The 15,599-nt window shown below is 48.2% G+C and overlaps 1 protein-coding gene across 1 annotated transcript; it reads right to left on the bottom strand.

Annotated features, from left to right (window-relative positions):
• Nucleotides 1-1,301: 1,301 nt before the first annotated feature.
• LOC142573070 (uncharacterized) lies at nucleotides 1,302-14,730 on the bottom strand. Its single transcript, XM_075682588.1, has 3 exons — nucleotides 14,585-14,730; nucleotides 10,052-10,353; nucleotides 1,302-1,926 (listed from the first exon to the last, which is right to left on the bottom strand). Exons 1-3 carry the CDS (start codon nucleotides 14,585-14,587, stop codon nucleotides 1,431-1,433), a joined length of 801 nt encoding a protein of 266 aa, XP_075538703.1. The 5' UTR covers nucleotides 14,588-14,730; the 3' UTR covers nucleotides 1,302-1,430.
• Nucleotides 14,731-15,599: the final 869 nt, after the last annotated feature.

The raw sequence follows: 15,599 nt of genomic DNA, 5'->3' as shown, positions 1-15,599 counted from the left end.
GTTGTTGGGTGTACGTTTCAATCGATCCAGTGTGGCCAACCCCTCTCGTGGGTACAAGCCATGATTTGAGGCAACAACGACAACTTCACACAACTGCGCTGATAATCCATGACTGCCGTTGAGCGCAGCTCTCGTGATTCGAGTTCTGGTTCGGCGGCGCCGCGATTACTATTCGCCGAATGCTAACCCAGCGAGGACGCAAAATGGCGATCCAAAAAGAGGACAATGGACGCCCATGCAATATAGGAGAGAGGGAGCTTCAATGCATGTGGGCGACTAGATGGCAGAGAACATTGCTTTAGGTGTGGTCCACGTCAGAGCTGCGCGAGCTGGGGTCACATAACGCAAAACTATTCCAATATGTTTTTATTCCAATCTACTAACGTCAAATTTGCGTAACCGCCGACGCAAGCATCGGGCGGTCATCCGCAGGGTTGTCTGAACAGACCAAGCGAACGCTCTCCTCGTTCATAGGAGGTCACTTTTGTTTGCTTGGAAAACGAATGACATTGCCTACACTCAGCGACTTGTCTTATCTAACTGGCTGACAAGAGGTGAGGAGCACGCTCAAGTGGAGAGGGATTCGATGGGGCCGAGCCACTGCACTGAAAATCGATAACCAGATCAATAACCGGTGCCGGCGTCTGCGATTGGTGCGCTTTCCCTTACTTAGCTTGAGGTGGCAGGTGCGAGTAGCCAGTGCCTGAGCGATCGGCGGCAGCCATCTTTTATTCCTTTCGGAACGGGGCAACCTGCGGCTATTCAGAAGAAAATTCAATTTTGTTCAGCATATCAATGCATCTTTAACGCGTACACGCCACTTCGACGCAGCGAGTTTTTGCGGTTTTGTGACGTCGCGTGACAGGCAGGGGAAGTGGCCGCATCCCGAAAACTTTGTACCAATAGCCGAGGGCTAATGGCGAAAAGGCGTCGAATCAGAAATAACTATTTTTCTTTTCTTCGGTCAAATCATGCATAATCGGCGTGTGCACGTCATATCAGATGGGGAGCTATCGCGGTTTTCGTAACGGCGCGTGATAGACAGGTGAAGCGGGAGGGTAAAGTCCAAAAATGCTTTTGACCAATCGCGGAGGGCCGATTGTAGAAACAGAATAGGAAATTTTGGAATAGTCTTACGTTATAGTGCCCCTGCCGCGAAGCCACGATGCATGTCTAAATTTGAATATCCGCACCCCATGTTTACTGGTAAAATTTCAGAATTTTTTGGTGCGGCTTGAACGCTCCAAAGTACGTTACTACTGTGGCGCTGTAAATGCGACTTTTTTTTTCGAGTAGCAGAGTACAGAACACCGCAGACATGACCTTTATTCTCACTCCCACTACGTCGTCCATTCACTGAGGCCGCGTCAGGCTGATGGAGGGTTGGTGTTAAATCCTGACGTTAAGTCCTGAAGCCACGGATCTGTTTTTTAGGTTTTCACGGAGGTCTTCTTTGCCGCGCTTTCGATGGCGTGTACCTGTGATGCCTCGCTCTCCTGGCGTCGTTTGTTCTCTGCGTTACCGGGCCGGAGCAAACTGCTGCGTTGTTTTCCCTTCGGTCCGGCGCCACGCACGGTCTTGGAGGGGTGTTTCGGAATCGGCCGCTCGCCAGCTCTTTCTCTCAAGGGTGGACCTCCGTCGTGCGTGGAGAGCTCGTCGCTGCTGTTGAAAGAGGAGCCGGAGCCGCGCACCACAGTCGCCTCCAGGCTGGTGTTGCCCAAGTCTGCAGCGCCGAAGCGGTCCCCGAGCAGCGCAGAAGTGACGTTCGTGACGTTGACGAAGTCATCGATGTCCATGGCGCCACCGGCGTCGTGCGCTTCCTTTGCCTTAAGCGTGGCTTCCCTCAGCACATACGTCAGAGCAACCAGCGCTGCCACAACGAATGTGACTACGACTGCAGTCATCTGAACGATCCACAGCGCGGTCCTGCGACACCAAGAACGGCGTTATTTAACGACACGTTACTGCGTCCTTTCTGCCAGAGAGAACAAAAGTGCATGTTTGCCCAATTAACAGCTAGCCAGCGCATAACATTGCGCGGATTAACACACGTGGCACGAGTAATTGGCCGCAGTGCGACAACAATCAACTCGCGCCTGTCTGCCTGAAGTATACGGTATTGTTACACCTGCCAACTTTCCCAAATTTTTCATATATAAAGCGTGCAATTTTGGCTCGCACGTTCTACGATTTTACGAATCTTTCGTCAGTTATTACGAAAAATAGATTATGTTCGCGTTGAAGCTTTCAACTCGTCAGAGGATGGGGGCGGTGCAAGATTGTAGCATGTGCATGCAAAGAAATAAATTGTGATATATATCTGTGGCGCCCTTGTGGCCTCCGAGGAAGGGCATTCTCCATATCTAAGAGGTTATGTTTCGTGTAAGTTTATTGAAAGTTTATTGAAACTGAAAGCACAGAATGGTCTACAGACGCTATCTCTTTACCGAATACGTACGTGAACGCCACTGCGCGCGGTCGCCGCGCGATGGAGTCTCCCGAACCAGCTTCTTACGTGAAAGGTAGGCAAACGCTGTGGGCAAACTATGTGAAATATGTTCTTATAGTGGGCTGTCCGTATAACTAAATGGAGGATAACAGAATGAGGCCTCAATGCAGCGATCGCACGGGTTCGCGGTGACCGAATGCGCGCCTGCAACCACGTACGCGCACAATGTTCCCCTTTCGCTTCGAGCGCGTTTTCGCATCGTGCCCTGAGCTTTAGGCAGCAGAATACGAGCATTTGACAGCACATAAGCAACCAGTGTTTCGTGGAAAGTATCAGAGCTGTTCAAAAAAAATTGCCGACGATTACGTTACTTCCTAATGCGAAATTTGAGCGCAGCAAATAAGCTGTTTCACCTTTTCGATAGATTGAGGCAAAGAAATCGAGCAACACATGTATGCGCCATCACAGAATTTTTTTTTATTTTTCACACGTATTCCTTTAACAAAGACTCCACTAACAGTTCTTGACAGTCATGAAGGAAGCTTTGTGGTCGGAGAAATAGACTGATATATGTTCGACTTGGTACACCAATGCTTGATTCTCAAAGACGAGATGTATACAAGTGCCTCGCGAGGTTGTCACAGCCGTGGGACGCGTTACGAGCGAGAGGAACGGGATGTTCTCCCGCATAAGTGTTAGGAAATTGCTGTTTGTCTTTATGTCAAGCCGCCACCGATCTGGCTCTCTGATTGCCACCGCACAGGGCGAACGGCAGCGGCAATTTCGGCTCGGGCGGTGCACATATACAGATCCGCCGCCACCGATCTGGCTCTCTGATTGCCACCGCACAGGGGTTGCATTGGAGGAGGAGCGAAGAAAGGAATTAAGTTCGAGCCGGCGCTTTGACAACCGGAGACTCGCAGGAAGAGGGGGGAGGGGGGCGGCGTGTACACCCAGCGGCAAACGATGGGGGCAGAAGCGCGCGCAGCAAGCGGACAACACGATAAAGGGAGGAGGGAAGAGATAGCAGCGACTGACTGATGCCGCTGACGCCGATAGTGAGTCAACCCCAGCTGCGGAGTTGGTTTCAGGGACAACGAATAACCGGCGCGTCGGCAACTGAAGAGCACCCTATCCGCCACACAAGAACAGGGGGGGGGGACCCTTTCCTCCTCTTTCTGCATGGCGGCGACGGTGTTCTATGCAGTCACGTTATCTTGACTCTCTAGCGGCGTCAGCGGCATCCAGCGGTATCAGTCGGTCGCTGCTAGCGCTGGGGGGATGAAAGGGGGGCGGAGCTGGTTACGAGGCCGACGACGACGCCGACGCGAAACCCAGGAACGGACGCCAAAGAGCTGCGCTCTAAAATAATTTCGCTATAAGTACGCACTTCGACACCTACCAGGGCGACTTGGGATGTCCCGTCGCTATGATTGAATTTTTTTTCTAAGGTCTTGGACATTTAAATACCATTATTTCTCAAGTTGCCTCGCACTGTATGTTTATCGGTCGTCTAAGCGAGCAATTACCCGCTGCTTCGTTTATTTAATCCAGTACATTTCTTTGTTTGGTGATACCAAAGCGTGAGCTTATGTCATGCCTCTTTTTATGTGCTTTTTACGGTTCCCTTTCCATTCCAGTGAACTTGCCAGTATCTAGCATCAACACGTTCATAGACCAAAGCGTCATGACATTAGCCGGGCAGCGCGCGCGGGCGAGTGTCTCAGTGCGCGCTTTCTGCTACTCACCGAACATCGCAGCCCCGACGCCGTATTAGAAATCTTCCTCGCGTCTGTGCTTGCTGCACACTCGAGTTGTAGCCGATGGCTCTCTGCCGGTTCTAAGTTTCGCGAGCCAAGCTTCACGCAGCTTCTTGTCCTGCGGCTACGTGTGAATAAGGCTGACACCGGGCTCCATTGCATACGTCCGGCACTGCGGCACCGAGCAGCAGCCTACCATGCTGCACGTTTCCAAAGGCGGCCACTACCAATTGTAGTGCTTTCAAATGTTGTCAAGAAGACACCCAAGGCGGGAAAGCCTCGACACTTAATCAGAACCGCAGCGCAGGTGGGACTTTAAACTTTCGTTTTCAGCTCGCTTCGGCGCTTCCGAAGTAGCTGACGCGGCCGCTGTGTCCACGTGATCCCTCATGCCACGTCACGCCGACGGTGGCGCCAGCTTTTCCAGTAGTGGAGCTCGCTCAGAATAGCTTCTTGACATCCGTGACCCCTCGCAAAAGCATTGCAGAAATTGCAGCGCTTACCTTTCTACTAACGTGCAAGTTCAGAAGGAAGATAGATAAAATGGAAGAGAGGCGGGGGGGGGGGGAGGCAGAGAATGGGTAGAACCGGCGGAGTAGCGAAACAAGTAAAAAGAGCCATGCCACTCTTCGCTCGCAGCTCCCATACAAGAGGGGGGTGATAGGGAAAAGTGACGTGAGGACACAACAGCGGTTGCGGGCAAGCACGGTACGGTACGTTTCTGCTATTTCTGAAAATAAATACCATGCAAATTTGTCAAGCGGACAACTTACGCGGGGTGTGCAGAAGTAGAGCCGCATTAAAGCACACCGTAGGGCCTAGGCGACATTATGGAGGCGGCCACATGTCAAATCAACACCTTTGTACCCGCCGCGGTAGCCTTGTGGCTACGGCATTGCTTGAGGTCGCGTGTTTGATCCCTACCACGGGAGCCCCGTTTCGACAGGGGCAAAATAGAAAACGCTCGTGCACTTGATTTAGGGACACATTAAAGAACACCACAGTGTCAATTATTCTGGAGTCGGCCACTACGGCTCACCTCATAATCCGATTGTTGTTTTGGCACGTACAGCCCCATAATTCACCTAAAGTTTGCAACGATTCGATGTTCCATGTGAGGCAATGAATATGCTCAACCCTCTCAGAGGTTATGAAGTATGGCGCACAGCAACGGCTGAAGCAAACATCTCCCCCTGTGTGTTCTGTGTGCTGCGCACACATACAGCAGTGGTTCACGCAAGGTAACGTTTAACGTCAACTCACAACTCTCGTGTTGGACTAAACGTTGAAGAAATTAAACATTTGCCGTCGATATCACCGATAATTATCGTCACTCAAGGCAAACAGCACAGAAAGCTTCGCTTACTACTATTCCCACAGCGCATGGGATCAGCATAATTTTTCTTCTTTTTTTTTCTTCTGTCTCTGACTTTCATCAAGTTAATAAACTTGAGAAGCGCTTGCTGTCAAGCTAGTTTGTACGCACCGTTAAGGGGCCACTCAGCAGGCCACACAGCAAACTTCGGTTATACGCTGGAAGTTGTTACGTATTCTGTAGGGAGCTTCCTGTCGCAAAAAAAAAAAATTCAAATCGTGCTCCTTAATAGCCGACATACAAATATTTCAGTGCCGCGAACCCATGATTTCAGGAGGCGAGCTCTACTGCCAAGCGAGACACACTCTCCACTCGCCCCGTCTAGCCTCCACAAGCGAAATTCCTTCCCTGCGTTCTCCCATACTGGATCAAGGTTTGGGTACGGGTGAGTTGGTATTCCATATCAGTGGTCACTTACAGCGCATACATAGACGAGGGACAAAAAGGACGACGAAGACAAGCGCTGTCTTCGTCGTCGTTTTTGTCCCTCGTCTATGTATGCGCTGTAAGTGACGATTTATCCCATATTGGACCTCGAGGATCGCGTGACGCATGTCACGGGCCCCCGCCTTCATATTTTCCCTCGCTTTTTTGCGGCACGGCGCACTTCCGCTGACGGTATCGCGCGCGAGCTGTTGTGAGTGTCTTGTTTCGCGCAGCGCACAATTTTGCGCGCTGTGCACGAGGACACCTGACTGGCGGTGTAAGTCATTGTTACATGAATTCTGAGGCAGACACAAGCGGATCACACCGCATGATCCCGCGCTGGAACACGGTAGAAAATGACATCGTTTCGGTGTCTGCGCGCGCGACTGCACGACGTGGTAACAAGCAGACGAAACGGAAGTACATCTCTCTTGCTGCGGTGCGAAGTAAAACACACGGAGACATTCGGTTTGTGTGTTTTATTATTTCTCTAAGCTTTAATTCGTCTATTTGAGCAACATATTGCACAAATGACAGATGTTGCCTTGAATAATTCTTGAAGTCATGTGTCTCCACGAGCGACGTCCCAGCACAAACATGTGTACGTAGGCGCACTAGCACGTGTACGTCATCCTCCGGCTTGGAGCGCGGCAGCCGCGAGGAGAAGGGAAAATGGCGTTCGGTTTGAAATTTCAGGTCTTTCCGCAGCGCGTAGCGTTGTAATACTTTGCAGAAACGATCGTTATCATGCATTGTATATTCTGCACTCGTGGAAACGAGTGAAGAAACTTGTGCGCTGCGCGAAACGAGACAATCAACAGCTCGCGCGCGACGCCGCCAGCGGAAGCGCGCCATGCCGCAAAAAAGCGAGGAAAAAAATGAAGGCGGGGCCCGTTACGTATGCGTCACGCGATGCTCGAGGTCCGGCATGGGAGAACGTAGGGAAGGAATTTCGCTTGCGGATGCTCGACGGGGCGAGTGGAGAGAGCGTCTCGCTTGGCAGTGGAGCTCGCCTCCTGAAATCATGGGTTCGCGGCACTGAAATATTTCTATCTCGGCTATTAATGGGCCGATTTGAAAAATTTTTGCGGCAGAAAGCTACCCAGAGGATACGTAACCACTTCCAGCGTATAACCGAAGTTTGCTGTTTGGCCTAGTGAGGGGCCCTTTAAGAATAAAAACCGGGTCAAAACTGGACAAGAAAGGAAGGCTTACAGAACGCTTATTTGCGCACGGCAAAATATATATCAAGTACGGGGTGCTGGGCCAGGGAAGGTAAGAAGCCGTCACAGCAAACAGGTGGGAGGGCAGGTAGGTGAATGGCTTCGAAGTCCACACAGAAACAGAAATATAGGAATGGTAGGGGCCGCTGCGCCGTTCAACAACCCGGTGAATGTTGAGAAGTGAGTGCAACAGTCACTAACGGAATAGAATTTTAAGGAGAGTGGGATGACTTCTCTGGACGGCGCCACTTCCGAGATATTAATTTTCGAAGTGTTCGACGAAATCCATTGACGTTCCAGTTACTTTTTAAAGAAACCGCTGCTTCATACATTGAAGCACACAAGTAACTGAACGCCAATAATTTCGGCGCACACCTTGGATGAATATTTCAGAACTGGTGCTGCCCAGAGAATTCGTTCCAAGTGGATACGCCGTGCGAACTGAGCGACTATAATTCGTAGTTGAAATACGTCGCGTAAAGTAATTAAATAAAAAGTTAATTAGCGTAGCATATTTACGTTACTTATTCAAGTGAACATTTTGATTTCTGGTAGTAGTAATGGCTGCCTCATCGAGTAAATTAGGTCAAGGGTTAGAACTGTGATATCTACCATAGGCAATCTCAAACATTTGGTGCAGCTAAACAAAACACCCTATACATACATATATATATATATATATATATATATATATATATATATATATATATATATATATATATATATATATATATATATATATATATATAGAGAGAGAGAGAGAGAGAGAGAGAGATGGAGGAGCTGTCGGAGGAGACCCCCCCGGTCCCCCGATGTACATTTCTGGCTGCGTCACTGAATTGCAGAGAGTACTTGCGAGCGAAAAGCTTTGCGAATCTAAGCCATGCAGGTTCACAAATTAGTGTCATATTTCACAGCAGTGTATAATACTATATTTGCCTTTGCCCGCTTTGACGTCTGAGTTTATGAAGTTCACAGTATGTATTATCTGTTTTTATTGTCAAGTTGTAAACTTAATTTTTATTTTTACAGTTAAAGGCCCGATTAAGAAATTCTATGGAGATTCAGTGGTAAATGCTCGAGAAATGCGCTAACATCACGTCAGACTTCTTTGACGTCCCGGATTTATATCTAAAGTGCGTTCGCCACACTGCAAAGTTGTTCAGGAACTCAATGGACACACGTACCGCCTCTTCGAGGAGCGAAGTGCAACTGACGATGGCCCGGAGCAGACGACCGTCAGTGGCATATACCGGCTTTTTACACTTTTTTCCCTACTTTGACACGCCTAATTCTAACGCATTACAACTCTGATGTAGCACGGTGTTCTTTTAAATGTAACGAAGTCGGTTCCGCGGATGCCTAGCGACTTCTCCGCTCCCGCGTGTCGAGGGCAGCTCCCCAGCTGCAGCTGCAGTCTTACTTGCATCTTAGCACGCATCACGATCGCTACAAGAGCGACTCGAGAACATAGACTAGTCATAGCGAAAATTATTAGCCAAGGAACGTTGGTCGGCCAACCACGAACAATGCTTACGAACTGAGGGCTTTGTAAATTCGGCCCCAGTTTCTAGAGCGGCACGAATACAGCAATTTTCCGCGTTTCACTGCTGAGAGGGTTAGTTTTCTGCTTATAGATTACTGCTCGTGCTGTATACGAAGGCCTCTAATATTTGTTGAACCGCAAAAAAGTTACACCTATTCTTTCTTTCCTTTTTCAGGAATTCGATTTTAACTGAAGAGGGTCACTGAAAAGCAAAATTGCCAGAGAGCTAAGACAGCGATCGTCTTTTAGCTACAAGCCGAGATGCGCTGCAATACAGGGAGCTTGATGCCCAAGAAATTTGTGCAGCCATTTTGCTTGTAACTGCTACAAATACGGGAAGCGGTCAGGAGGGAGGGTACGCAGAGGGATCAGGGTCCTTGCAGACTTCGCGCTGTACAGGGTGCAATAGTCAAGTTCGCTAATGTGAACTCGAAGTCTTATCTACCTTGTCATAGCTCTATGCTGCATATTGTTACCAATAAAGTCTCATTCTATTCTTTGCTTGAATATAAAATGCGCTCTATTTAATTGTTGCTTAGTCGTTGTGCCCTTGCTATCGACTTCTCGAAAACTGCTATCCTGCGTATTGGATACAACCGCAGTGCTGAGAGCAGGGTCTGTAGTGATACGGCACAGTTCAGTGTCTGCAAAATTAGTGAACTGGATATTCACCGAAATCCCCAAAAAAGGCAAAAGGTAAAAAAGAAAGAAGAAAAAGTAGGAAAAAAGTAATTTTATGGTGAAAATAAAAACCGAAAAACAAAGAACGCCGAACTTTTGAAAAATAATAGAAAACGCTGAACACTAATATTTGTTCAGCGCACTGCATTAAATAGACAGGTCGATCTCTAGACATATTTAATTTAGTCTACTGATTCTTTTGTTACGCATTTAAGGTATCTATTGCCTTTTTTTCTTATCAATCTTCAAACACTGCGCGCAGAATTTGTGGGTTTCGTCATGGTGACGAGTTGCCCTTTCCACTCATCAAAGCCATGGCCGGTGTATAAAGTAAGAATCTCTTTCACTCGATTCTACTCCTTTCTTATTATCCACCATCCACGTGCAGCCCATCCAGGAGATAACGCGGTCGGGCCACATCGCGAGCGCGAAGAAGAACAGCAGTGGAATAGAATCGTTATACACCACTCCGGCACATGTTCTCCTCACACTTGATCCCCTCATGCTCTCGTTTCTTTCAGTCTCGTCGGGTAGCGTGTACTTCTGCGACAAAATAGTACAGCAGGTATAGGACAGAGATATTCTTCTCACCACTGGTGGAACTTGATGCCGTTGGCCCGGGAGTTCCTTGAGCGCCTGCGTAGCCTCGAGAAAGGGCGGCCCTCTTCCCGCCGCTGCAGCGAAGAGCGGGAGGTGCTTCTACGCGGCTGTGTTTTCGATTTTGGCCATGCTGGGCGCCGCCCTCCCTGGAACGTGACCTCGGACTGCGACACCGAGGCTTGGCCGCTCCATAAGGAACCGCGGGCTTCCAGTTGGGTGAGAGGAACCTCGTCTTCTTCGTCTCCGCCGAATGTAATACGGTCACCGGCGGAAAAGTGGATCTTCGCCTTGTGCTGCGTGCGGTGCATGAACACAATCAGCTATAGGTGACGTGCAGTGTCCTGCGCGTTCTCTCGTGTGTGGGTCTCTGCGGGAATGCGCTAAAAAAATGATCGCGACGGGGTGGCGACCGCGAGTCGCGTCGCATATGCGTCTGTCACGGACGTCGCAGATTTGAGAAATCCATGGGAGAAGCCGCACCTGCAGTGCGAACGGAATGGCGAGTGGTTGTTTATTTGGGCTTTCTTTTACGAAAAGGATGGGAATGATATTGCTGCTGGCCGCACGGAAACTGTCTAGCTCTTTCATGCTGGGACCTAGCTAAACGGTGGCCAACATCAGAAGGGGTTATACGCCATCAAGACAGGACATATAGCAGAGGATAGGAGGGGGAAACTATACACGTATTTACGAAAGAGTGAAAAATGGCATCGTAAATTATAAAGTTCGCTTGTGACGTGAATCGAAAACCTCTCAGGGGTAAAGGAGAGCTATATGTGCGACCGCGGGATTTAAAACTGTGGGTGCGAGAACGATCGTCACCCTTCGTATGGTCAGCACGCCGGCCGATGGGTTTTGCGGAAGCGGGTAGAGTGGAGCAGTCCCAGCGCTGATCGGCGAGATTATTGTCACGTTGCGTGTAAACGTTACGGGAATGAGGCGACCCGAGTGGCGGTTTTTAAACGTGCGTTGCACACACTTTTCCTCTGTTCCTGCGCATCTGCTGATGAAGACAAGACCACTGGTTTGATTGCCGGCAGGGGCGGCGACATCGCCGCTGCGCACCTGATCCACCGATCACTGCCGCTGTGGTTAACGAATGAAGCTGTCAACTGCCGCACCTACACACTACACGACTATATGCAGTCTGAACCGTGCACTTGCGCGCGCACGGAACTTAGGCATGCAGGCGCCACTTCCACAGGTATATACTGCATATTGACGGTGCTATGCAGATCCCAGCTGTGAAATACATTAGCGCGTATTTAGCCGGCGAGTAAAGCGCGATCTAACAAAGTGTGAATGGTACTTAACTGTACTACACTAACCTATTCACTGTAAGAGGCTGGCGTCCTTTTTTTTTTTTTTTAACACCAGGAATGCCGTATATTGCACCGTTCTTCTGCCGCAAACGAAAACTACTGATATATCGCTATTATTCGAGGCGCTTGAACAGTAGAAATAAACAGAAGAGAAAAGCGAACGTGTTATTATAGGGGCGGGGTAGGATCAACGGCGCATATGTGGCTAGCGACGCGCAAGCGTCAGCTGCGTCATTTCGTTACATCAATAAGTCTGTGGTTGTTGGCGGTGCGAGCGGATAGTTCGCCTTTCGTGAAGTAAAACACGCAAATGAACAGTGAAGAACCTCGGTGCAGTAGGCGACGCCACCAGCACGCCAGACTTTGAATGCGGGGAGTTAAGGTCCGTAACGCATAGACGGTGTTTCGGCTGACTCGTGCCAAGCTTCGAAAAAATGCACGCATGCGCTACGAGAATACAACCAACTTATAGTATATATCGTTTGCTGTCCTCTTGAGCAAGTCAGTATTTTCAATACGAGCTTAGGTAATAATATAACATGATAAATAAATAAATAAATAAATAAATAAATAAATAAATAAATAAATAAATTATTTATTTATTTACCGTGCCCAGGAACAACCATGCTCGAGGTCTAAGTGCTGGCGCACACATAGATAAATAAAGAAAAAACTGCAGGGGAATACAAGTAAAAAAGTAACAATGAATAAAAAGAACAATCTTGATAAGAAGAGTACATACAACAACAAGGCGCAGGGTGAATGCAAAAGAAAAAAAAGAGAAGGGCAATTTAACAATATGTGAAAGTATATGACAACAACGCAAAGCTCGGAAAAGCGAGTTATGAAAAAAAAATTGAGGACGCTTAAGGTTCGCCTACAAGAGTGTGGAGCGCGATAGCATTCAAAGACCCTTTACTGCTTTTCATGCTTCCCGGCAACTGCAGCTTATGTAACCGTAACGTTTACAGGGAAACGCTGGCTGCGAACGCTATGCACGAAGACGAGCTTTCTGTAGAAACGCTGCCTCTTGCGTGGGTCGATCTCCTGTTATTGCTTCGCACTTTTAATATTTCAATCTGAAAAGAGCTAACATAAAGGACATGTGCTGTTGGTGTTTTTTTTTTATTATACTTGTTTGTGGGCTGCCGTTCTCAAAATTCTGAGGAATAACTTTGTAAAGAATGAAATACAAGGCCTGAGCAACTTTGGTGGTAGAGAAGTAGTTGGGTATGCGTGGTTAGGAAATGTGGTTCCAAATTACTTTCGCCGAAGCGACGTCCAACGCCGACGCGGTACGGGCTCCTTAACGCTATCGCGTTAAAATACAAAGATCATGAATATAAGCGTTATAATGACTCTGCACTCTGTGGACGATTGAGTGTTGGTGATAACAGGCAGGAGCATGGAAAGGTCTATGTTCTCTGGTGACTTTGCGCGGAATATGCGAAACATGATACAACCACCTATAGAAAGAAACAGGCACACAGAGACAGCGCTTCTCTGTGTGTCTGTTTCTACGTACTCGTTCAGTCGCGATACAGATTATATTAAGTCTTCAAACCAACTGCCCGCTAACGTGTTACAACTGAGGAGTGAGGGGCAGGTGAGGTTAATAATAATAAGACCGAAGTCATGAATGGGCCGCAAGGTAAAATGATAGGCACACCCGTCGTCTCCGATGCATCGCCATCGGCCGTCAAAACCTCCTTGCCTTTTACGCTGTCTCGACAGCGAAAACGCCGACAGGACTTCAAGAATCGCCATGCGTTATTTGTCGCATATCCCATATGGCTCTATTTGCTTCATTGCTTCAACAAACAAGATTCCTCGGGAGAAGTGAGAGCCAATACCTTTGCTCAGTGCATTCGGTCAGCGAGTAATACTAGAGCTAATTCATACTGATTTATATACTATGTCATACAAAGGAGTTGGCCTCGAATACAATTGTATTCAAGTTTCTCACACAAACATATACCACGATCGCGAAATTAAAGAAGTTGTTGAACAATTTTGTTAATTACGTACTTGCCGACCCTCACTGTCCACTAAAGTGCATAAAATATACCTGTGCAAGCAGCATATGAGTATAGCTGTAGCATTAAAATTTCTAATTGGCTTTGAGGATCCTGAATAAGAAACGAACGACTTCTCGAGGACGCAAGGGTTCATGCAGCATGGGTTCTTCGCTTAGAGCTTATTACAGTATGGTTTAGGCTGGTTCGTTATTACTGTCAATCTATTCGGGTGGCCGGCGAAGCGCTAACTGAACGAGCATCACTGAACCATCGGTCGACCTGTTTCTTCCCTATACAGAGAATTAAGCTATACAGAGCTATTCGCAAGCGTTTTCAAAGCATGGAAAAAGCAAAAGAAGTCCTCGCACCCTGGCCGACGCACACCACACACCCTAAGCTCCACAATTATACGATCTGAGGAACTCCAGATATCTCCTGGTTTGTATTCTGAAAACTTCGATGAACCTACTCAGCGTATTTCGCCACCGTTTTTCTTTATGGACAAACCACAACGAGATAGCCGTTTGCGAATGTATACGTAGCAAACTCAGCACGTTCACATTCACCAATGACTCGATTTAATATTTTAACGTTAAGGGCCCCGTGTCGCAGCAACTTCGGCGTCGGCGGCATTGTCCGTGAGAGAAAAATCATCCCGAAGCACGCATCCCGATCCACGCAGGCATTCCGCGTGGCGGAGAGGCATTACTGAACTAATTGAATTATACAGGTAAAATGCGCAAGGAAAATCGTAAAGTACGACTTAAGCTCAACATATAGACATGATAGCGTCGGATTGTAATTTGTATATACGAGAAAACATGATTCTGTTACGCGGCGACTCAAACACAAACCCATTTTCCCTGCCGTTTAACGGTCGGTGCGGCTGTTGACTAGCTCCGGGATTGGCCCACGCAAGAGGCCTCGTTTCTACCAGAAAATCCGCCTTCGTGCATATATGGCGTTCGCCGCTAGCGTTTTCCTGTAATCGTTACGGTTACGTAAGCTGTAGTTGCCGGGAAGCGTGAGAAGCAGTCAGGGATCTCTGAATGCTATCGCGTTCCACTCAGGCGAGGCTTAAGCCTCCTCCAAATTTTTTTAAACACAAACATGCCTGTTCAGCTCCCGCGTTTCTATAGCAAGTCATCGACAGAGCGAAGTGTCAGCGGAAGGCAGCATCTTACCATAATGGTCAGGTTGTCCTTGTCTGCTAACCCAGGGAAGATCGCACCCGCAGAGCTCGACGAACGACCGATGGCGTCTCTGGAGAACCGCGAAGGGATGTGCGCGAGATGAATGCGCGAGGCGCGAGGTTCGCTGCACGCGAGCACCTTCACTTCTTTCAAACGATTCGATTAGCGACTGTAACGCCACGGCAGGCGCAAATTCAACTGCTGCCGAAATAGGACACTCACAGCAAGGTTTAAGGGGTTTTCTGGTCCATGAAAATGCTACTTGGGAAAAAAGAAAAGGAAAAATAAATTACATTCGTTCTCGTTTTCGGCTATCGCATAACAGGGTATAACTAGCGCGTCATTTATACTGCAAGAGAAGTTAATATTTTGCATGCATCTCGTGCTTATACTGCATGCCGCGAAGACGATGATGTCATCATCTTGGACTTTTTGCCGAGCAGCTGCTGTCATTCAACAAAGGCTCACGAACGATACGCACACCCCATCTCAAGGGTGGAGGGGGACTCATTAACCAAGTAGTAACTCGGACGGCGCGACAGACGGGGAGGAAAGGTCTCTCGGACCCATAAATGCTTAGACCCCCCTTTGGATTGGCTAGTGGAATGGACCGTCTGAATCGCTCGCGAGCATGTTTAGGCGCATGTTGATAGCAAAAGTCCTTGTATACGCTTTTTTTTATATTAAAGCAAAGAAAGCAAGCAGCATATCCGGGGACTTGATACATTTGGACGAACCTCGTGCAATGAAAAACTGTGCACACCAACTTGCTAAGCGGCTTCTGTTATTCGTGCCACATCACGATACACAACTCTACGAATTCGGACGGCAGTTTGTCATGATTTTCGCTAGTTCTTTTTGAACACGCGACAAAAGTGCAGCGGAGGAGCATTCTCGGCACTTTACGTGGGCCCAACAACCACCAATATGTACCGCCTCTTATTGCGTAGCGGGCCTGACTAGAAAGAACTTAAAGGACATTTTACTTGATGCCACAATCAGGCTA

Source organism: Dermacentor variabilis, chromosome 1, assembly GCF_050947875.1.
Source record: "Dermacentor variabilis isolate Ectoservices chromosome 1, ASM5094787v1, whole genome shotgun sequence".
Lineage (NCBI taxonomy): Eukaryota > Metazoa > Arthropoda > Arachnida > Ixodida > Ixodidae > Dermacentor > Dermacentor variabilis.
Note: the sequence above shows the minus strand (reverse complement) of the source record. Positions and strands in the feature narration are given on the sequence as shown.

Excerpts from the sequence above, each read along its gene's own strand:
- LOC142573070 (XM_075682588.1), bottom strand. Across the intron at positions 1,927-10,051 it reads GGCATCAAGTTCCACCAGTG|GACCGCGCTGTGGATCGTTC; the intron begins GTGAGAAGAATA and ends TTGGTGTCGCAG.